The sequence below is a fragment of the Olea europaea genome, chromosome 2 (genome assembly GCF_002742605.1).
Source record: "Olea europaea var. sylvestris chromosome 2, O_europaea_v1, whole genome shotgun sequence".
Lineage (NCBI taxonomy): Eukaryota > Viridiplantae > Streptophyta > Magnoliopsida > Lamiales > Oleaceae > Olea > Olea europaea.
This window is the reverse complement of record NC_036238.1, coordinates 28,139,635-28,161,151: the sequence shown is the minus strand read 5'-3', so window position 1 is coordinate 28,161,151 and position 21,517 is coordinate 28,139,635. Positions and strand designations below refer to the sequence as shown.

Below are 21,517 nucleotides of genomic sequence, written 5' to 3'. Positions count from 1 at the left end.
TTTAAAATGTTGAGTTTTGATCATTGAAGTTAGGTTAATATCTTCGATTGCTCACTAAACTTAGGTCCATGTCTTAGATTGCTCGTTGAAGTTTAAAATGTCGAGTTTCAACTACTGAACTTTGAAATATGTCGTACGTTACTTACTAGTATAACTGCTGAACTTTGAAAAATATTGACTTTACAGTGAGTAGTGTATAGCGTTTTTCAAAGTTCAGTGAGTAATGTATAATATTTTTGAAAGATCGGTGTACAATATTTTTCAAGGTTCAGTGGACAAAACTCGATATTTTAAACTTCAGGGAGTAATCGAAGACATGAACCTAAGTTCAGCTATCAAAATTCGACATTTTAAATTTCAGTGACCAGTCAAAGATATAGACCTAAGTCCAATGACCATTGGAATAATTAACTCAATCAGATACAATGGCATTACTTGTATTAAGTAATGGTGGACAAAATGACTAGATCAAACCAAATCAAATAGAGTAGTTTGGTTAAGTTCTACAAAAAATATTAATGGCTTTGGTTCTTAGAATCAAGAATCATTTGGTTCTTAGCAAAACCAAAACCAAAACCAAAATTGATTATGATATGGACAAAAAGATCATTTGAAGTATATCTAATGGTGGTGTAAAATAGAGATCTAGATCTTTGTAGTGTTCAAAAATCTCTCAAATGGAAAGATGCAAAGGAGATGTATATTGCATTCTTGGCTCAAAATACAAATAAATATAAATTTACAATTTTTTTTATTTCTTTATTATTAATTTTACATCAATAGAAGACAAAAAGTGAATTTAGTTGTTTCCATTGAAACAGTATTTGGATTTAGATCGAATGAGATGTAAATTAGGAAGCAAAAGTGAGTAGAAATACTAATTTACATCGAATTTTACGCCACCATTAAATATTTTTTTACCATTACATTTTACCTTATCACATATCAGACAAGGCGGTCAAGTCCTAAATCTAAATTTTAATTCATTTCTCTCCTTTTCAAATTTAGACACATTCGCACGCCTACACACAGCTACCATTAAATTTGTTTAATGTTTGATGTTAATTATTTTGATTTAGGTCTAAATGTCTAACTTATGAATATGGTTATAGATTTTAATTTGCAGTTATCTTTTGAAAATTCAATTGATGGGACAAAAATCCATACATTTGATTCCATTTCTTTTAAAAAAAGCCACTTATTCCATTATTAAAAGAAAGAAAAATTCATTAGTTCATGATTCGATTTAATTACCTTTGAACCAGAATCAAATAGAATCATGTCTATCACTAATATTAAGCTCTGAAAAAAAAAAAATTTAGCAAATTTTGATAGAAATTGATGAAAAGTATTAAAATTTTGATAAAAATCAATATATAATGCCTCAGGGCCCAATTATTTAAATTAAAAAAAAAAAAATTATGTTACCCTTATTCTTTTGACAAACGCCAAAATATAGACATTACCAAGCTAATTGAAACTCAAAACGGATCTGATTCCTTCACGCAACTCGGTCATCAAAACTGAAAAACTGGAACAAGTATGGAAGGCAAAAAAAAAAAAAAAGAGAGAGAAGGAATTTAAAGCAACATCGTTTCTGGATTCTCGATGTATCCCTTAAATGCCTTCAACCATTCTGCACCTATGGCACCTATACAAGCAGAAACAGACGAGGTAGTCAGAACCTTCCATATTATATATATTATACACGATGGTGAGAACGAACTATGCCAGTTCAGTTATGGCGTCATCCATAGAAATAGTTTTCTTATCTCAATTATCCTTGGCACGGATGAAAGAATTTGAGCATTACTGAATATGGGATCATAGCAATGCATTCATTTGTCAAAAAAGAGCATTTAGATTGACTGTCAAGGAGCAAGGACAGGCCAACATACCAAATGATGTTATATGTGGAGATGATGAGACTAAGAATCGCATTTTAGAAGTCGAAATACGCGACTTACCATCAATAACGCGATGATCACAGCTCAATGTTACGGACATGAAAGAAGCAAACTCGTATTGCTCAGGACCGCCACCAGGTATAACCCTCTTCTCAGCTGCTCATAGATTTTTAAGTAAGGATGATATCCACATCAAAATCAATAACTGCATCATTAAGAAACAACGAACTTATCTCACCAGAGCCTACTGCAAGAATGCCCGACTGGGGTGGATTAATAATGGCACAGAATTGCTTGATTCCAAAAGGCCCTCCCAAATTTGACACCGTGAATGTGCCCCCCTGGAAAGACAATGTGTTAGTCAGAGTTGATATCCCAAGCAACTACCAACTTAGTAGTTGTTTTAACAGAGTTCCAAGTTTCACCTCATAATCTTCTGGTTTCAAGCTGTTTTCTTTCGCTTTCTGGGCTAAATGCTTGACTTCCTCAGAAATTTTTGATAAACCTTTCTTATCAGCATCCTGAAATTTTGTTGTGAAATTTGATTGCTCACGGAGCATGAAAGCCAAAGCAACAAGAAGCATTACATTGATCTAGTAGTGTGCCATTACATAGGAACATATTTGATAAATACCGAACTCTTGGATGGAGTGTTAGAACAAAAATATCCATTAGATAACGAATTATTGGTTCCAAGCCATCTCTGAGAATTAATCGACAATTAGAAGTTACTATATAAAAGAACATATAGTTGAGACGACGACGTACCCTAACTATAGGCACATACAACCCATTATCTGTCTGCACCGCAACATTGATATTCACATTGTGATACCTGTATCGAACATGGAAAAGATGTTACAAATAATGGCCGATGCTGGTTGAACAATTACTTTGCATTATTGAGTACACTCACTGGCGAATGTAGTCATTGGTCCATGAACTATTACACTGAGGAACTTTCCGAAGAGCCAAAGCAGCGGCCTGCAGTCAAATAGTAGTTTAGCAAAATGTTTGAGACAATCAGTCAATTTACTCCCACCCCCAACAATCCACCTACGCTACAGACATCTCCCTCTTTTTTTGGTATAATATATATGAAGCAAAAGAAATCGAGATTGTGCCAAAGTCTGTAATACCTTAATTACAAGATCATTAACGGATATCCTCTTCCCGCCTGAAGCTTCTTGCAATGCATTTAGCTGGTTGCGTAATCTGCAGAACAGGTAGAACGTAAGACAATTAAAATGAAATTCATTGCAGCAAAATCTCTGTGGAGGGGACATCAACACTCACTCCATAAGCTTGTCAACACATGTATCTACAGTTAAGTAATAATGAGGGATGGTTTGTTTTGATTGCAGCAACCTTGACGCTGTCACCTGCCAAGCCAGTAATAAAATTTGCCGCAATTAACAACTCGGCCATGAATGATAATTGAAAGCGCTAAACATAGATCTCAGGGTTAATTGCATTTTGCAACCTAAGATCTGCAAACCCAGAACTCCAAATACTTCGCCATATTAAGAACATGAACAAGTGTTCTGAAAATGATCGCATACCTTCCCTGGCACGAGCTGGCTGACCCTGACTGGGCATGGCCAGGATTTGTATGACTTCGACTAAGTATAAGTTTTGCAGAATTTTAGATCTAAAACTACATAAACAGTAATACATAGGCCCTGGAGATGAGAATGATGAAGCTGAACCTTTCTAATTTGTGTGTGTGGAATGTCTGTGTAATCTAGACCAGCAGCAGCTGTGGCGGCAGCCTTGGGAGCTTGTGAAACTTCCTTTCCACGAGAATCTACAGTACAGAAGGTGAAATGGGTTTCTAAATCATTTAGCAATCAAGTCAATGATTATATAGTAGAAAAATATAAGAAATAAGAAGCGCACGCTTTATTCCACCAAAGATAAAAAATTTAGACAGCACCAAGAATCAGCCCATTAGTGCTTTACATGTAAACAAGGATGAAAAAAATCCGTTCAAAAAAAAAAAAAAAAAAAGGAGGCTGAAGAAAAATACCAAGATAACCTTCAATATCGGCCTTCACAATTCGTCCATCAGGACCAGTTCCTTTGATGTTTGAAAGAGGTACCTAATTTCATGATAACGCATGGACAGCAAGACAGGAAAGACACTATAAGACACTAACTCTTATTTTCCCAGGAAATATTGTTGATAAGATTATTGTAGCATATAATGTACATTGTGATCTTCAGCTAGTTTCCTGGCAAGAGGACTGGCAAAAATGCGGCTTCCAGCAGAAGGAGGTGCACTGGGCATTGAAGATTTTGGCTCTGGTGAAGTAGCAGGTGCGTCTGCAATCTCTTCTTTTGGTGGACTTGGAGTAGGGGATGTTTTGGGTGCTGGTGCAGAATCTGATGTTGAAGGCTGATAGTCTTTAAATTTTGCAACATCTTCCTCTTCTTCAACAGTTATTGCAATTATCTAGAGGTGAACATATCATTCAAAAAAGTTTCCAGAACTAAATAATTATGACTTGCATGATACAAAAAACATACACTTGAAGAATACAAAAGAAAAAAAAAATAATGGTAATAATCTTCACACAATTATCTGAAGTGTAACTATAAATCTTCCTTCTTAAAATTCTGATGGGCATTTATTTCCAATGGCTTAGTTGGACCGCTTTCATTTTCAGCTTCTCAATATGGTTCCATTCCCAGGGTTAAGAAACCAATCAATACATATTTGGTTCAGTTACCAGTAGAAGGAACCAGAAGTCTCATGAAAAACCGAGAAAATAAGGCTTTTATGTCTGATGACTAGGAGAAAACCAAATTCAATTTGGTTTGAATAATTTTTTTCAGAAACAAAAATGCAGTTTGATTTTGATTACACTCATAACTGAACCTGCTCAAATGATGAATGATCTCCAATTTCAGATGACCCAAATTAGATGATGTCAACTAACATTTTGTACAAATTATCTACATGAAGAAAGGGACCTGATTAGTGAGGTCCAGAAAATAGAGTTCTAACAATTTAGGGAAGAATAGATTATTTGTAAAAGTAAATAATAGAGGAAAAAAAAATAAGAAAGATTTAAGTTGAAGGCACGAGGAAGGAAAACAAACCAAAACATGATTCCTCTGTTCTGTATTATTCAAAATATTACTGTATAAATTCTGAAGAAATATTCAAGGGGCAGTTCGAACAAAAAGGTCTTTGACAAATGAGATTAATACCTCACCAACTTTAATTCCACTAGATCCATCCCCTCGTAAAATCTTAGCTAGATATCCTTCCTCCATGCATTCCATTTCCACTGTTGCTTTATCCTAAAAGTATAGAAGGGATATTAAAATAGAATTTCAGATTGATAAGATAACAAGGAGAAACACATTAAAAGAACCTACCGTTTCAACTTCACAGAGTACTTCGCCAGGAGAAATTTTGTCACCCTCTTTCTTCAACCACCTAGCAATATTTCCCTGCATGAAAGCAAAAGAACGAAACACAATTATCATGACAACAGCAGATGCAGTATAAGTAGATTCTTTCAAGAACTTCAGAAAGATGCATACCTCCGTCATTGTAGGTGACAGAGAAGGCATCCCAATCTCTTGGTGTGGAGGTAGATCTGAGAGACAGTAATATAATTAGTATAGATGGACATGCCTCAAACAAGAATCACTGAGAATGAGAGAATTGCACACAAAGGATCAAGCAGACAAGATATTGACAGCCTGTTTGGGAAGGATTTTTTACTTCAAAAAATTGATTTTTTGACCATTATTTCACTATTTCAACCGTAATTTTTGACTTCTTCCCTCACAGGTGACCTCACTTTTCTTGTAACGGTCAAAAAATCAATTCTCAAAATCCCTCCCAAACGAGGCCTGAAATAATTTTAGGATCAAATTCAGGTCTATAGATAATTAAAATTTTACCAAGGTTATAGAAAATGTTTTATATTAACTAGCATAACTACGAAATATGTATGTCAAATAGCTTCCAGATATTAAAACGTGGCTAGAACCAGAGTTTGGACTTGTATGCTCTAATAATAATAATAATTTGGCAATGACTAACCAAAAACATTGTCAAAAGTAAGGAGCTCCAGCTCAAATAACAGTATCAGGGAAAATTGTAAGCTAAACTAACCTGAAGCTGTTGAAAAACTTCTCCTTATATTACCCTCTGCACTGGAATCAGAAACACATGATGTCAGATTATGTTTAAACAAGGCAATTGTCAAATTGATGTATCTACATGAGAGGACAGATGATCTCAACATGAAACAAAACACACCATGGATGCATTTTCTGGAACATCGTGCCAGAAAAGGATGTGTATGCTTCCATTTCTTTTCGCCAAGCATTTCCCTTTTGTGTCCCTACAGTAGATATCTGCAGTACATAATTCAGACTTTCAACATTTCAATCCAATCTGTGAACAATTTGTACACGCCTTTATATTAATGAAAAGAACTAAATGTACAGTACTGCGCAAGGAATGGGGGAAAAGGTTTCAATGGATCTGATCAGAAGGGTGGGATTTACCGCTCTGTAACTGGGACTTAAAAAGCTTCCACTAGAGAACTTGGAAACCCCGTGGTTTCCTCCATGTCCAAGACCATGTTGGCTGACATCATTGGCAACCCAGCGTGCTAAAATTGCACGATCATTTCGTAGAATCTTATGGGTGTCTCTAAGCTGTAAAATTTGAAAGATATACTAATGCCATTGAAAAAACAGAGTTAACAAAATACATATCATCTATCATGAAGAACTAGAAAGAGAACATGTAGAGTTTTTACCTGGCTCTATCTTTTAGTATGGGAAATAAAATGTCAAAAGGCCTTTTTTTTATGTCTATTGATTAGTAAACTTAATGAAACATAAAATTGAAGATCAGAAGCGGACAAGGGGATCAATTTGCTAGCCTAAATAATATCTAAGGTATTTTAGATAGCAAAACTATTACCGAGTTTATGAGCATAGTTAATTTTGAGAAGACAATCATTATCTTAACACAAACGCAAAGATATAATTTACACAATGTCCCATATCCAAATGCCTGGGGCACATTAATCACCCAATCGACCGCTGGCAGATGAAACAAGAAAAAGAATCTCAACAGAAACCAAATTTGAGCTGCGATCAGCACATTTTGATTTCATCACTAGTTCACTTATATTAAGGTCCTATCATTTCTATTAGCTCCATGGACATTAATCAAAGGCCACTATCCCAATCAATTGCAATCAATACCCAAGCGTCCATTTCTGGATAATTCATATGGTCGATGAATTTATTATGAAAACACCCGCCTATACAAAAAAATATTTTGTGCAACTGCATCAGTAGAAAGAAATATAGTTCAAATTAAACACACCAACAGCAAGATCCAATACCAGTTTCCCGAAAAAGAGAAGAAAAAGAAAAACATCAGATTTCAGATTGAGCGCGCTAAATTTTTGTCATCTCATGCAAAATATATCTTAACATTTAGAAATATAAACTCTAGATATTCAACTAATATCCCTAACTCATCATGTACAATCACCCAAAAAACAAGGAAAATGCCTAGTATTACCTTTCTAGGGTGATGAAAAAATCGAGAACCGAAAGTCATGTTGATGAGCAGATTCAGATGCTCCTCTCCTTAGAATGCGAATGTAGAGTCGATTAATCAACCGAGGGGTGAATCTTGAACAGTAGAAAGAGACACGTATGTTCGTATGTTGAAAATATATATATAAGAAATTGGGGGCTTTGGTGCGTGGTTTTGCAAAGGGCAAAATATAAGTCAGCACTATACTAGAGAGGAATTTGGTCGCGTTTGATGTGCTACGTAATCGAAAGTGCGAGTCTAGGAGGATGGAGGGATTCGATGATTCTCGATCTATTCACTTATTATTGAAAAAAATCGATTGAAGTCTCGAACTTTCCAATTTCATAGCATGATGTTTGGTTCGTGAGTCCATCCAAATTATTGTTGACAATGCACGTGAAGATTGAGTATCACGATTGTTAATATGCAAAATATTATGTGTAAAATGAGGAAGTTAGGGTTTGAGATCTATCACCGTCGAGGAGTGACGAGGTAAGTGATACAATCTTTTTTCAAAAGAATGGAGTTTGATTTTAATTAGTTAATTGTCCATAAGAAAAACGTTAGAAAATAGAGTTTGAATTGTAAACAATTAAGAATGATCGAAAAAATAAATCCACGAGATCGAGTAATTACAGATTAAACTATTTGACTTACTCCAAGAAAGTTGCAATATGGTCCATAAGAAGTTGTTAAATGTCACTTGAAATCCCAAAATAACTTAAGAAAATGAATTAGAGTAACTTGTCTAGTTTTTAATTTCAATGATTGGAACTCCAATCATGAAAGATCTCTATTTATGCAATTGAAAAAAAATAAAAATAAAAATCTAAGAACAAATTAATTCTGACTCAAATTTGTAATTAATGAGTCGATACATATATTAAACAAGTATACTCTTGTGTGAATTTGTAATTGCGTGTAACTGTATAGATTGAGCAAAGGTCAAAATCAAAACATCTCTGTTTGATCTCAATTATTAGGAGATGGGTATAGGAAGAGTACACCGAATATATCACTTGAAAAAATCTTATGATGAAATATAAAATCAGAAGCGCTATTACATTAGGAATGGAAACAGGACGGACGATCATCGAGCGATTATTACCATTTCCATCCCGTCGAGAATTTTCAAAATGCAGAGATTAAAAAATTCTTATTTTCCAATCTGTTTTATTAATTATTAATTATTAATATTTTTAAATACGATTTAAATAAAAATATATATAAAACTAAACTAAAATAAAATTATTTCAAACATGTTTGGGGAATTTAGGGTGGGATCCATGTTCCTCGTCCCTGCTTGTTTACCATTCAGGCGAAGTGAGTTGGAAACGAAAATTTTCCATCCCTAGTGTTTCGCGCGGGTTAGTTGCTAACAATTAAAAAGGATCAAACGATTGTGTAAGGGACAAACCTCTTGAGACAAAGTCCCAAAAATGGGTGTTCTTTTATTGGCGATAACTTTACAATTGGAAATTAAAAACAAAGTGCATGCAAGGGGCGCAAGCACACGAGTTACTGAAAAAAGTGTTTAAGTCTAAAACTAAGGAAATTAAAATTACATGTTCTCTACTCGAGAGTTTTTTATTCGGTCCCTTGCTCAATGTCTTTTCTCCCTTTTATACTTCATGGACGATCTCTTTGTGATCAATCGTCTAAAAACTGCTTGATCGTCCTATAACTGCCCACTTTCCTCGTAATGGCCAACTTGTCATGAAAACTGCATTTTTTAACTGCTGCCATTACTCTTAGTCGTTTAACCGCTTTCGATTGAATTCCTTGAATCGTGGAACGTGATAGGGCTGCTTTAATAACTGCTTTGATAACTGCACGTCTTGATAACCACAACACTTTATGTTTGTTAAGACTTTAGGCGACTTAAAGGTTTGGGCGAGAATAGAGTAACAGCTCTGGGCGACTGTATGACACTTCATTCGCTCAGATTTTGGACGACTTGCAAACTTGGGCGATGGCGTTACCGCGTTCTTGGGCCTCCCGCTTTCATCTTGATTTGTTTGATTGAGCTTCGTTCATTGGGCTAACTGATTTGGGGATTCTCCAACTGGGCTTCACTCCTTGGACCGTTCGATTTGGGCTGAATTTTTATGTGTCAACACCTAGATTATGCAATAATTAAAATAACTCTATATTGAAATAAATCGGTATGATTTTAATAATGTCAATATGATCACACATACTAAACGATCTGTTTTTGTATCAATTAAAGATCTCCAATCGGTATGAATTTGATAATGTCATAATGTGGGATGGGGCAACTTTTTGTCCTGTTTGTTGCCCCCATTTAATTATTTTTTTTACATTTTTAAAATTTCAAGTTATGTCCTGATTTGATAATAAAATACAAAGTCAAAATGTGTTTTTAACGAGTAAATTGTTTGGAAATAAAATTATTTTTAATCCTTTTCTTTTTTTTCCTCCACAGGGCAGGGCATCCTCGCCTCGCCCCACACCCATGCCCAGCGACGGGGATCCCCACCTTGCTCCACCAACTCATTCGGGACGGGTTTTTTTCAATCACTCATTCAGGCCAATCCATTCAATGCAAGTTGTCATCGCAACTTACATAATTTAAAAAGATTGTAATATGTTGGAATCCAGTGCAATGTCATAGATAAACGAGGGCTCAACCGCTTCCCCGATTCTACTTTGGCAAACATATTACATGTGACATAGAGAACCCCCGATGAAATGAACAAATACGATCAATTAACATAACAGTGCTTAGACAAGTATATACAAGGAAGAGGAATAAAGGCAAATATATTTATATATATATTCACAAGGCAGTGATAATCATATGCAAATATCATACATACAACAGCCCAAGTGCTTTGGGGTTATGAATAGCTCACTATACTGGACAAAAAAGGCAATAAGAATGAACCAACAAGGTTCAACGAGAAAACACAAATAGAGAAATTTTCAAACAGCCAAAAAACCTAAAAATAAAAAAGAAAAAAGAAAAAGGAAAAAACAAACTTAAATGCATAATAATTATGTTTGATGTTGTATTACAGTGGAAGCACTCATTGTTGAATACTTCTTCTGCAGTCTCCCTTTTAACAGCCTGATTTTCGCATCGACTCGGGCTGTGAACCCGATTTTAGTCTCCTGTCTTGCCTTCGACCGCTCTCGTTTCCACATATGTCGATCAGCAATGTCTTTCCTATAGTACTTGATTTCTTGAATGATGTGATGATCCATTGGATTGAACGATCTCTGGAAAGAGATGTGTGCAAGGTACGGGAGATTACAGGCGATGGTCACTAAGAGGGTAGTGATCCAGTAAATTGGGGCCGGAGCTAGAACTTCTGTGAGGATTCTGAAGGCATTTTCATCGAGAGCCGATGATAATTCTCCGTAGAATGCAAGAAACACATACCATGTAGTGACACTACCCCAAACAAATAAGTGTTGTATCCACGTGAAGTGACTCATTGTAAGTGCAATCTGGCAATTAACGGCCCAAATAATGCAAGTGAACATAGCAGTACCAACTGCAGTCATATCAGCCGTCTGGCCTCCAGCACGGAAAGCTTGGTCGTAAAAGATAATAATATTGAGGAAGAAGATAATGAGGGACGTGTATAGACCATTTCCCATCCACCCGAATATTCTGTACCAGTCAAAGAACAAATTTTTTGGCCCTTGCTGATATAGGGCCGGAAACTGCATCGTGCATAAGTTTGCATCAGTACAAAGCATTTCCGGGTAAATAAACTGACCGTCATCAAAATTTTCGCGAAATTTCATTTTTATTTCAAGTTTGTCACTGACAGTTTGCAACAATTTGGTCACCTTGTCTATCTCCATCAAGTCAATTAAAGGAAAAGTTGACTTGATAGTCAATCTATTCGATTAAAGGATGGAATGACCAAATCGTAACAATCATTTAAGTTCAGTGTCCCAACTGTCACAATGTTTTAATTTGATTGATCCTCATTGAAAATTTAACTTAAAAGTTCATTGACCGCTAGTGTTCTTATCCCAAGCATTCTACACATGCTGAACTTGTGGTAGTTTGAAGGAAATTCAAGCATATAAAATTTAGAAAGAATTGAACAAAGACTAACCTGCAAACACACTTCAGAATCTACGTCTTGTTCGAATACTCCAAGTGAAATCACGGGCAATGATGTAAGAACGACGTTAAACAGCAGCATGTACCAGTCAACATAGACCGACTGTCCAGAAAAGGCAGCAAAAGCCTCGAAGTAGAAAATTGTGAGGCCAAATGCTATATTTTTATAGAAGAAATAGCAGATCTGAGAGTGCAGAGAATTGTAGTTAAAATTGAGAATAAAACAAAGATGGAGGCAGCGCGAAGTAGGACTACATCCATGCAATAATTAACATGCTTTGTACATGCAAAGGGGTGGAAATTTTGTATTATTTAATAGTGTCTTTCAACAGCATCAATAAGAACATAATGAGTTAGCTAAGACGATACCATTTGTGCAATTCTTTTGTAGCACCAATGTCCATGTACAACTAGAAGCCTCTCTAGATACTGAAACTGTGCAATAGCGAAGTCGCTAGCCATTACAGCCTACATAAAGCCAAAATTATGTCAGCCTATTTTGATATAAAAGTAATACATGCTCATGAAAAGTTCCCATGACCTCAAAAGAATGTTAATTACATGAATTTTAAGAAATTAAACTTAAGCAAGAAACTTGATCAACAATAAAATAAAACCTAATTTATCAGGAAAAAAACTAAAAATTACAATTCTCTGGAAAGAGATTATTTTTCAGCCACAGAATCTAGCATTCACCATTTGTAATATAATCCACAAACAGGGTATGCTTTCAACATCTTTTCATTCTTCCTTGATCTTTTTAAAACAAAAGTGGATTTGAACCCAATCCGGCATCTAAATGAAGCCCATGAAAAGTGATAATTCAACAAATAATTTCATAACTCTGTTGATCTGGAACACAACTTATTTATCATGTGGTAAATCAACAATTCAGCTGGGCAACAAAAATAAACTCTAATTGGATTATGTGTGCGCGCGCGCGTGCGTGCATGTACTGATATTATTTTCCCTCTTCTCTTTCAGCTGGTCACCATTACAGTTTTGCCTTTATCAATAAGGTTGACGCCAAATTTGATTGAATTTCTCAAGAGACAATATGAAAAAAATTCAAATAAGCATATGCATATCTTTTGTTTACACAAGAAAATACTTTTATCAGACTATCACTTCTGAAAGTGAAGGAATGACAAGGTAAACCTCTCTGATTCTTGATGTACTTGATCATTTCTGCAGTTTGATAAGTGATTCTTTAAGTATATAACTATTTTGCGAATAACAAGTGGCTACAGAATCTGATTCCAGATACATTTGGGAAAAAGCACAATCTCTCTTATAAAGTGAAGCCACTGAATTGCGGCTACCAGACTAAAATGCATATCCAGTATATGTATCGTATCAGAGTTTGCATTCCATCAAGTACTGCTGGAAAATGTTGACTAATTTCAAGAGAAGTGGAGTGAGGAATATGATCATCTAATGCTCTCCAATACTTTTATTCTTTTCATACTATTCAAAGGAAGAAGCAGACAAGTACACATAATAAAAGGTAAACAATGAGGAATGCATTGCTCAATGATCAGCATGGAAAATCTGGACATGTAATTAAGACAAAAACCTGAAATCAGTATGGTAACAAAACTAATGATTCACAAGGATAGAACGAAAATAGATCTCGTCCAAGAGCATGAAATTTATTTGAGCAGAATGGCAAGTAGGAATAGTACTCAGGATAGTGGATTCAACTGCAAGTATTGCACTCTCAAGGAATCAATTCAAAATGAAAATGGTTTGGAGAAACATATACAGATAATGCTGAGTGCCCTGAAAAATAATCCCAGATTGCCAAGGCTTATAAACTCATCAAGCAATTAAAATGGGTACAAAGATGTGCTACATATCTTTTCTTAAGCGTCCAATCAAAGTGTTCTTTGTTGAAAGTGTAGTATGGTTAAAGTTTAAATAATATTTTTATGAGCTCTTTTCTTCAGTAACAATGGGATCTTTCTTCAAAGATCTACTGCAAAATCCTAGTTGCAAAAACATGTTCCAAAGAAACAAATGCTTCACACATCTGAAAAAACAATTACTATGATTTCATCGTTGCATACTGCATTTGAAGCTGATAAGATTATGTTACAAACCTGCATTCCTTCACATCCACTAATTCCCACACCAATGTCTGCTTCTTGAATCATGCCAACATCATTTGCACCATCGCCTATTGCTAATGTGGTTTTCCCAGTTCCTTCTTTTACTAATCTTGTTACCTGGTTGCCAAATAACATCAGCACAGATGAAGGATTGAGCAGTCATAACTATCAGCATGTCTGGCTATGCTTAAAAAGTTTGCTTATAAGTAGACAAGTCTTCTAACAGATTAAAGTAGGAATAAGTTATTTATTTTGAAAATAAAGTAAGAGTTACTCTCCAGAAAGTAACTTTTTTTACTTCCAAGTAAGAAAAAGTTAATTTCTCGAACATGTTGGAAACAAAGTAACTTCACTTATTTTTAAGCTTAGCCAAACATGCTCGGTAGAATTATCTCAGAAATTTCGAGAAATGAATTGCAAAATACGCAGCATGGAATTAAATAGGTACATGAGACAAAAGATGATTACCAGAGCCTTCTGCTTAGGTGAAACACGACAGCATATGACAGAAGCACAATCAACTGCTAAATTCAAAAATTGATGCTTCATGTCATCCTCCAATGCATAATTTAAAGTTTTCCCATCAATGATCAATGCAAATGCAGCATGAGGATCCTTTTCAAGCTTGACCATTTGGGACCCATTGGTGATTTGCATCAAGATATTTTCTTTCACAGACTGAGAAGTAACAAACAACAAAGAAGGCTACCATAATTTATAATAAACATGCTCAAATGTTTTGCATATTCTTTCTATAAACAACTACCTTCTCAGGATCTTGGCTTAATGCGGCTTCATTGGTTGCTGTAATACAGATTTGCTTCATGCCCGGTCGAAGCAAACTACAAGAGAATCTGCATAGTCATCACAAGTTTTCATTTTAGCAGCCGGAAGGCTTTGATTGTTCAGACACTATGATCACCATAAAATAGTTAAAGCCAGTTTCTGCTGGCAAGAGACAGACCCTATATTAATCGCAGTTTCCATCTTATCACCTGTCAGAACCCAGAGCTTGAGACCAGCTTGTGCCAATTTATCTATGCATTGAGGCACCTATGGAGTAGCAAACAAAGAAAAACGTTCATATACAAACCACGAGTGTGTGTGTAGTGACAGCTTCACAGCAGTGATACAACATATAATATACCCCTTTCTGTAATTTGTCCTCCACTGCAGTTGCACCAACAAGTGTCAAGTCCCTTTCCATCATATCAGAAACCCGCTCGAGCATCGCATCCCGATCACCACCAATTGAGGTTTTTGCTTTGAAAAACTCTTCATTCCAAGCAGAATACTCGGCCTCTTCAAGATTCTTGTAAGCAAGCGCAAGGGTTCGTAATCCAGCCTCCCCATATTCATTTAAATGCTTGGTAGTAGCTTCCTCATACGCTTTTCCATTCTTTGATAACCTATCAAATATTATGCTGCAAAGAGAAGAAATAGATTCCAGAGCATTTTAATATAGCCAAACACAATCTTATAAGGAAAAGATCAAACAAAAAATCACAAAGCTCAACTGCTCATTGCCTAATAAATTAATTTAAACAAACTTTACAACTAATTCTTCAAATGCTCATTAGAGAGTGTGGAAAAAATTAGTTTAGTTAAATGATATACATGACTCTAACAGTTTAAGCTTTTAGATCAAGTAATTCAACATGGTATTAAGAGCACGCAGGCAAATGTCCTGATTTCAAGTCTTGCGCCACTCATTAAATAAATTTTTTGCGTGTTAAACTTTAATTACAAAATATATCCGCCTATACGTGAGGGGACGTGTTGACAATATTTAAATTATGGATATGGTCCTCATCTAGCAGCTTAAACTTTTAGATCAAATGGTTCAACAGAGAGCACATGAAGAACATGTTGATAATATGCAGAAGTTAATGGCCACACTGTCTTTTACTGCAATTTCAAAAAGACTTCTTTTTGAATGGGAATTACTTGGAGAGAACTAAAAGTAGCAAACAAGATGTTGAATGACAAACCTGTCAGCTCCTTTGCACAGGAGAAGAATCTGACCAGTCTCGTCCCGTACAATAACAGACATTCGCTTCCTTTTGCTCGTAAAATCCAACAAATTGAGAACTTTATACTCCCTGAATTTACAGAAATATATTGGATGTAAAGACAATTGATCCAAGAGAAAATACTTTCCAAATATACTAAAAATAATTTACTCGCAGTCTTGCCTTTCAATTGGCTCTTGGAAAGAAGAATATCTCTCACGAACGACTACGGTTGACTGAGTTCTTTTACAGAACTCAAAGCCGAATTCTTTAGCTGCGACAAGAAATGAACCTTCATCTGGTGATTCTGCTTCATAGGTTAAATCCCCAGTCTCTTCATTTAGTTCAGGAATTGCAGTGTGACAAATTGAAAGTATCCTGAAAAAAAGTAAAATGACATCTGCATTGGGTTCTTTGCACCAATTCCCATTCATGAGCCGGCTATCCTCAAAGCTAAACCCCTTTACTGCAGGTTTACGTTCATTTTCATCAGTTGAAGTAACAACAGTCTCCAATTCAATTTCTGATTGCCCAAATGCATTTCCACTTTCCATCTGCTTTGCAGCAGCAAGTTCCACATCACTAGCATGTGTTCCATATGCAGCACCCGCAATGGAGCATTTGAGGAAGTCCATTTGGTTGCATGTCAAGGTGCCGGTTTTGTCAGATAGGATTGTATCAACCTGTCCTAACTCCTCATTTAAATTGGATGTTCGTGCTACTGCAGGAGTTCCAGTCTCTTCATCATACATATGGATGTCGCGGTTTATGAACAATGCTTGGAGGACTTTTACAACCTCAATTGAAACATAAAGAGATATTGGTATCAAATAGCCATATAACATAAGAGCAGTGATTAGATGATAAAAGCCTGAAACCAGTGGTTTGTTGGGATTAAAAAGATTATTTTTATCTGGGGGGCGTAAATACCACCAGTTTGGCATGTCATTTTTCGTCTTCACGATAAAACCTATTGAGCTGATGAATGAGATGAAAACCAGGAGGCTGAAAAGGATGTAAATTATCTTGTCCATTTGCTTCTCAATCCTGCTCCTTTTCGAAGGAGATTTCGTAGAATTCTGCATAACTTTGCTATCATGACCAGTGAATATCACAACTCCATAAACATAGGCTGTGTTCCTAAGCTTTGAATCTCTGAGAAGAATCTGACTAGGATCAAGAGGATAGACAATGCGGTCATATTCAAGATTACCAACGAAAGTGTAAAGACTAGGGTTCGGATCCTCGCATCTTATGGTTGCATTGAAATCTTTAAAAGTTGCATCATCATCCAATGGTAAAGTTACCTCAAGGGCTCTTTTTACCTTCAAATTTGTCTCTCCATCTAAGTTCATAGTTTCAACATAACAAATTCCATCTTCATAGCTAGATGATAAAAGAAGTAAATCGGCAGGAAAAAACTGATCCTTTTCTACTTTCACAACATCTCCAACACGAATCTTCATCCATGGTCTGTTACCAAATACACCGTCTCCTTTATGTACACTAGCTTTTCTCAAATTAACTTTCATATCCTGTATGAAGCGCCGCCAATCTTCCAAAGCTTCTTTAGCCATACTCAACCCAACCACGAATGCTAAAGGAGCAATCATACTTACAGATGAGAATGGAGATACATCAGTTAATGAAAGGATTGCAGCTAGAAGAAAGTACAAGTTTGCAACACGTCTGAATTGTTCAAATATGGCCTTAGGTAGGAATGTAAGGATGTTGTACTTTGTGGTAGAGATGTAATTGGTGCGATATTTAAGTGGCTTCTGCTCATGTAAATGAGGCTGGTTACAATAAACCATTCTCGAGTAACCCGGACCTTGTATGTCATGTGGCCCCTCTTCCTCGGAAGTGCGTGGTCTGTAGCAAGAAAATGTGTACAGACTGCTCCTTCGAATCTTCGCCCTTATCCTACCCCGTGCCATTTTTACAGTTTTTTACTACGTCGTAGAACTATAAAATGAAACCCCTGACACCGGCATTCTCTGTTCTTGTGAAGAGCTTGCTTAGAAGACTATTTTGACATGTTGAAATGAAAATTTGCCCAACCTTAAAAGACTGGGTTTAAGAACTTGCATCAAGAACACCACCTGGAAATGAATTAATAACAAAAGACATTTAACTTATTATCCATTATAAATGACAAATAATGTACAAGTACATTGCACTAACTTTCATAAAATGACTGTCAAATTGTCATCCGCTATTCTTTCATGCGAAATATATCAATTAATTAAAAGAATTGTGTAACGAGAGATTAATTACAGCCAATTAAAAAAGAAGAAAAAATGTTTACATCAATACTCCTCACTTCAAATTTTGAAGGCTTAAAAAAACTGTTAGCTTCAAAGAATCAAAAGAGTTAATAAAAAGTAAAAATAATAAAATTTTCGAATTCTGCAACTCGTGACCTCCAAATAAATAAATCACAGGCTTGAATCCTTTATATGTACAATGACATCAAGAATCTAATCTCACACTCTTGATATATACAATGACATTAAAAACTAAACCTTAAAGTCTTAATAGATCATCAATAGCAAATAAAAGGAGAAAAAGATACCACGTTTTAATTACCATCTCAAAGGCTCAAATGGAGCTCCAAACATTCAAAATGAAAAGAAAAAATACACCCAATTTCTTTTCACATCGTTTCTCACACAATTTACCACAAGAAAACAACCCAAAAAAATATGCCCGTGTTGATAAAAATACAATACAATATACATATATGAATACAGAGAGAGAGAGAGAGAGAGTGTGTGTGACTTATTTACCTGCAGATCAGGTGGGGTGGATCAAGAAGCTCGAAAAAATGGAAATTCTTCTGGCGGCCCAGACAGAAGAATGGATATTGATGGAAACCCAGCTGAGAAAAGTTGCAGATATGGGTAATGGAGGAGAGAGAAAGGGAGAGTAAATGGAGAGAGAATTAAGAGAGAGAGTGACGGAGATTTACTTTTACAACAGGCACGTAAACAAAAACGAATACCAGTGTTTCACGCTCTCTCTCTCTCTCTTCTTCATTTTCTATTTCTGTTTCCATATATATTTTCACTTTTCATACTACTTGTTCACACATTTCTCTACTTTAAAAAAGATTGAACCCTAATTTTGAAGTTTTTCACCATTTCGTCTCTAGAGTATCGTGAAAGAAATAAATCTCGAAATATGCCCCACAAATCAGAAAACAAGAGCTTATCTATACACGAACATCCATAAAGAGTTCAATTTCATATCTCAAGAATCTCGTTCGCCTGCTTTAGCTTTTATAGAAAAAAGAAAATATAATTGGCGAAAGAGGAAAAATATAATTCTTTTTAGGAACTATATAAAAAATAAGAAAATCATATTTATTATCAACATATTGGATATCAAATGAAAAAAGTACACAATTATGAATCAAAGAGACTCGCCAATAGTGAAAATCTTCTTTTTTAAAAAGTGAACCGATAATGCAGGGTTCAATTCACACAATTTTCAAGTGCACTAGTCAATTACCTAATTCTTTTAAATAATTTTTTTTTTTTTTTTTACATATAACTTGTTTTAGTGTCTAAACAAATTTTTAATTTTTTTGATTGATCGATTCTTATAACGTTATTTATCATCTTGCTTCTTTTTCTCGAAAAATATATAAACTCTTTTGTCAATTTGATTGATTAAATAATTTTCTTTTTTTCTTTTTTAACGTAAGAATTAAGATTGAAAAGAATGTAAAAGTGTTACTTTTACTTTTTTTGAGAGAGAGAATTTAGAGAGTTTAAATTTTGGGCGAGACAAAATAAAATTGATTAATTTTATCTCGATCTATGTAGTAATTTCTGACGTGCAAAATGCCCAGAGAAGAAGAAATAGAAATGCGCTGGGCGTACAGGAGTCTATTTCCTGTTAGACAATACTAAGCATGGGCCTCGACACAATTTTTATTTTTTTTTCATGTGTGACGGACCCCTACAATGAGGGGTCGGTAAAAACCCCGTAGGAGAATTCTCCGAAGAAATAAGAGCAGGGATTAAACCAGTGGGACCCACTACTGCTTATGTGGCATATGCATCAAGCTACGAAGATGATTGGAAGTTTCTGACAGATGGTCCCGTACGAAAGTCCTTTATGCCTCTAAACCTTGGCCATTTTGTCCACACTCTTCTACTGTGCTGGAATTTTCATTCGCTTGATTAATTGAAATATCTGAAATAATAAAATTAAAGATTTAGATTTTAAAAAAAAAATAAACATAATTAAAACACGAAATCATTTTCTTTGTTTGTTAAAATCAAATTCCGGGAGGAGCTCCTTGATTACATAACGCAACAAGAATCATGTTAAACTTTAATATACTGACAAAAGTTAGAATATTTAGCTAATGAGTACACTTGAAGAAGGCTATACATCTATTTCTCCATCTTTTTGAGAATATATCAAAATTTTGGTGGAGAGTGGTCGGATTTATGAAATTGCAACTACCAATACATATGATTTGGCAAAAGATTTCAAACACCTAAATGAGATTTCGAAGGGAAATGGAATTATAAGTGTTATCTAGAAAATTTGTCGTATTCCTTGTGTTTTTGTGTATTTTTCATTATATTGTAAAGAAAAATGTACATGTTTGACATAACGCGGTGTTAAATAAGTTTAGAATAACGCGTAAATATTCATATATCAATCAATTAACTGATTTTCTACATCGTAGAATTTGTTCAAACTTATTATTCTCGAATAGACCCACTAATTAATTGCAACTACTTCGAGACGTTATTGAATGCTTCCTCCCTATTCATGTAGTGGCATGATGGTACCGTGCATAACTTAGGACCACACCGGGTTCTGTACAAAAATAGGTCTACGGTCAACTCGTTAAAATGGTAGTCCATAGGGACATTATTGTCTATTTACTCCCAACTCTAAATAAGTGCAATACGAATAATAGGTTCATTCTAACTACTCATTTTTCATGAGATTCACGGTTATTATTCATTTAGAGCATCTCCAAGGTGGTTTCGAACAAAGAACACTTGGTTGATTTTCTTAACAATTTACACCCTCCTAAATTAGATTTGCATTAGGTATGACATTTGAGGGTTGAATCAGCAAAACCCCACCACCAACCGAGGGAGGTTTTAGCCATTAGGGCAAAGGACGAAGTTGCTTGGAAAATCATCCAAAAAAAATAAAAAATAAAAAAAATAAAAAAAAATAATAAAACATTTTAAAGTCTTCGCTCTATTCTTCTCATGTACAACTACTTTTTTCTTACCAATTTTGTCCTATAAAATGTCATACGCGATATCTAGTGGACTTTGAATAGATTATTTCGATGAACAATTATTGATTTTTATTTTCACTATTGATATTCAATATCAACTACAATAAAAAATTTGTCTTTGATATATTACTTTTCTTTAAAATTTGATTTTTATCTAAACCGAATAATCTTTGCTTTCATTTTTTCTATCAAAACACATAATTAGATTATTTTAATACATTTTTTTCTTTCTAATAATGAGATTGAAAGTTCTTTTCTAGAGGAGGGTTAGTACTGGTCCACGTTTATATTTTCTACAAATATAAAACGCCAAAAGCCAAAAGAAAGAAAAGTCATGGCATGTTTCTATACCTTAGTGGTCATGTGCTTCTTGAGATCGTGATTAGCACTCTTGTAATAATATGTTGACCGTGTATAGTGAAGGTCAACCTTTGATCATATGTTTAGATGAGACAAAATTGACTGACTTTAGATTAATTTTATTTTGAAGTTAACCTAATGAAATTAGGTAAAT

The 21,517-nt window shown here is 34.9% G+C and overlaps 2 protein-coding genes across 3 annotated transcripts; both read right to left on the bottom strand.

Moving 5' to 3' along the window:
• Nucleotides 1–1,369: 1,369 nt before the first annotated feature.
• On the bottom strand, nucleotides 1,370–7,710 carry LOC111369602 (dihydrolipoyllysine-residue acetyltransferase component 3 of pyruvate dehydrogenase complex, mitochondrial-like). Its single transcript, XM_022991188.1, has 18 exons — nucleotides 7,477–7,710; nucleotides 6,441–6,593; nucleotides 6,190–6,287; nucleotides 6,043–6,083; nucleotides 5,463–5,518; nucleotides 5,295–5,369; nucleotides 5,124–5,216; nucleotides 4,120–4,362; nucleotides 3,937–4,009; nucleotides 3,617–3,714; nucleotides 3,204–3,289; nucleotides 3,047–3,122; nucleotides 2,824–2,891; nucleotides 2,676–2,742; nucleotides 2,333–2,428; nucleotides 2,146–2,248; nucleotides 1,968–2,063; nucleotides 1,370–1,651 (listed from the first exon to the last, which is right to left on the bottom strand). Exons 1-18 carry the CDS (start codon nucleotides 7,513–7,515, stop codon nucleotides 1,581–1,583), a joined length of 1,632 nt encoding a protein of 543 aa, XP_022846956.1. The 5' UTR covers nucleotides 7,516–7,710; the 3' UTR covers nucleotides 1,370–1,580.
• Nucleotides 7,711–10,267: 2,557 nt separating this feature from the next.
• Nucleotides 10,268–18,761, bottom strand: LOC111369589 (probable phospholipid-transporting ATPase 7). Of its 2 annotated transcripts, none has more exons than XM_022991175.1 (11): nucleotides 18,512–18,761; nucleotides 15,906–17,824; nucleotides 15,702–15,812; nucleotides 14,858–15,134; nucleotides 14,675–14,763; nucleotides 14,477–14,564; nucleotides 14,179–14,415; nucleotides 13,702–13,827; nucleotides 11,969–12,067; nucleotides 11,592–11,783; nucleotides 10,268–11,187 (listed from the first exon to the last, which is right to left on the bottom strand). In XM_022991175.1, the coding sequence occupies exons 2-11, from the start codon at nucleotides 17,657–17,659 to the stop codon at nucleotides 10,513–10,515; spliced, it is 3,648 nt and encodes a 1,215-aa protein (XP_022846943.1). In that variant the 5' UTR covers nucleotides 17,660–17,824; nucleotides 18,512–18,761; the 3' UTR covers nucleotides 10,268–10,512. The 2 variants fall into 2 exon arrangements, with proteins under 2 accessions (XP_022846943.1, XP_022846945.1); XM_022991177.1 differs by having other exon boundaries at nucleotides 14,179–14,388.
• Between the last annotated feature and the right edge of the window lie 2,756 nt (nucleotides 18,762–21,517).

Excerpts from the sequence above, each read along its gene's own strand:
- LOC111369602 (XM_022991188.1), bottom strand. The coding sequence starts at position 7,515 with ATGACTTTCGGTTCTCGATTTTTTCATCACCCTAGAAAG. Across the intron at positions 4,010-4,119 it reads AACTAGCTGAAGATCACAAT|GTACCTCTTTCAAACATCAA; the intron begins GTACATTATATG and ends TCATGAAATTAG. Across the intron at positions 2,892-3,046 it reads TTAATGATCTTGTAATTAAG|GCCGCTGCTTTGGCTCTTCG; the intron begins GTATTACAGACT and ends ATTTGACTGCAG.
- LOC111369589 (XM_022991175.1), bottom strand. The coding sequence starts at position 17,659 with ATGGCACGGGGTAGGATAAGGGCGAAGATTCGAAGGAGCAGTCTGTAC. Across the intron at positions 14,416-14,476 it reads TAAGCCAAGATCCTGAGAAG|CCTTCTTTGTTGTTTGTTAC; the intron begins GTAGTTGTTTAT and ends AAATTATGGTAG. Across the intron at positions 13,828-14,178 it reads CACCTAAGCAGAAGGCTCTG|GTAACAAGATTAGTAAAAGA; the intron begins GTAATCATCTTT and ends TTTGGCAACCAG.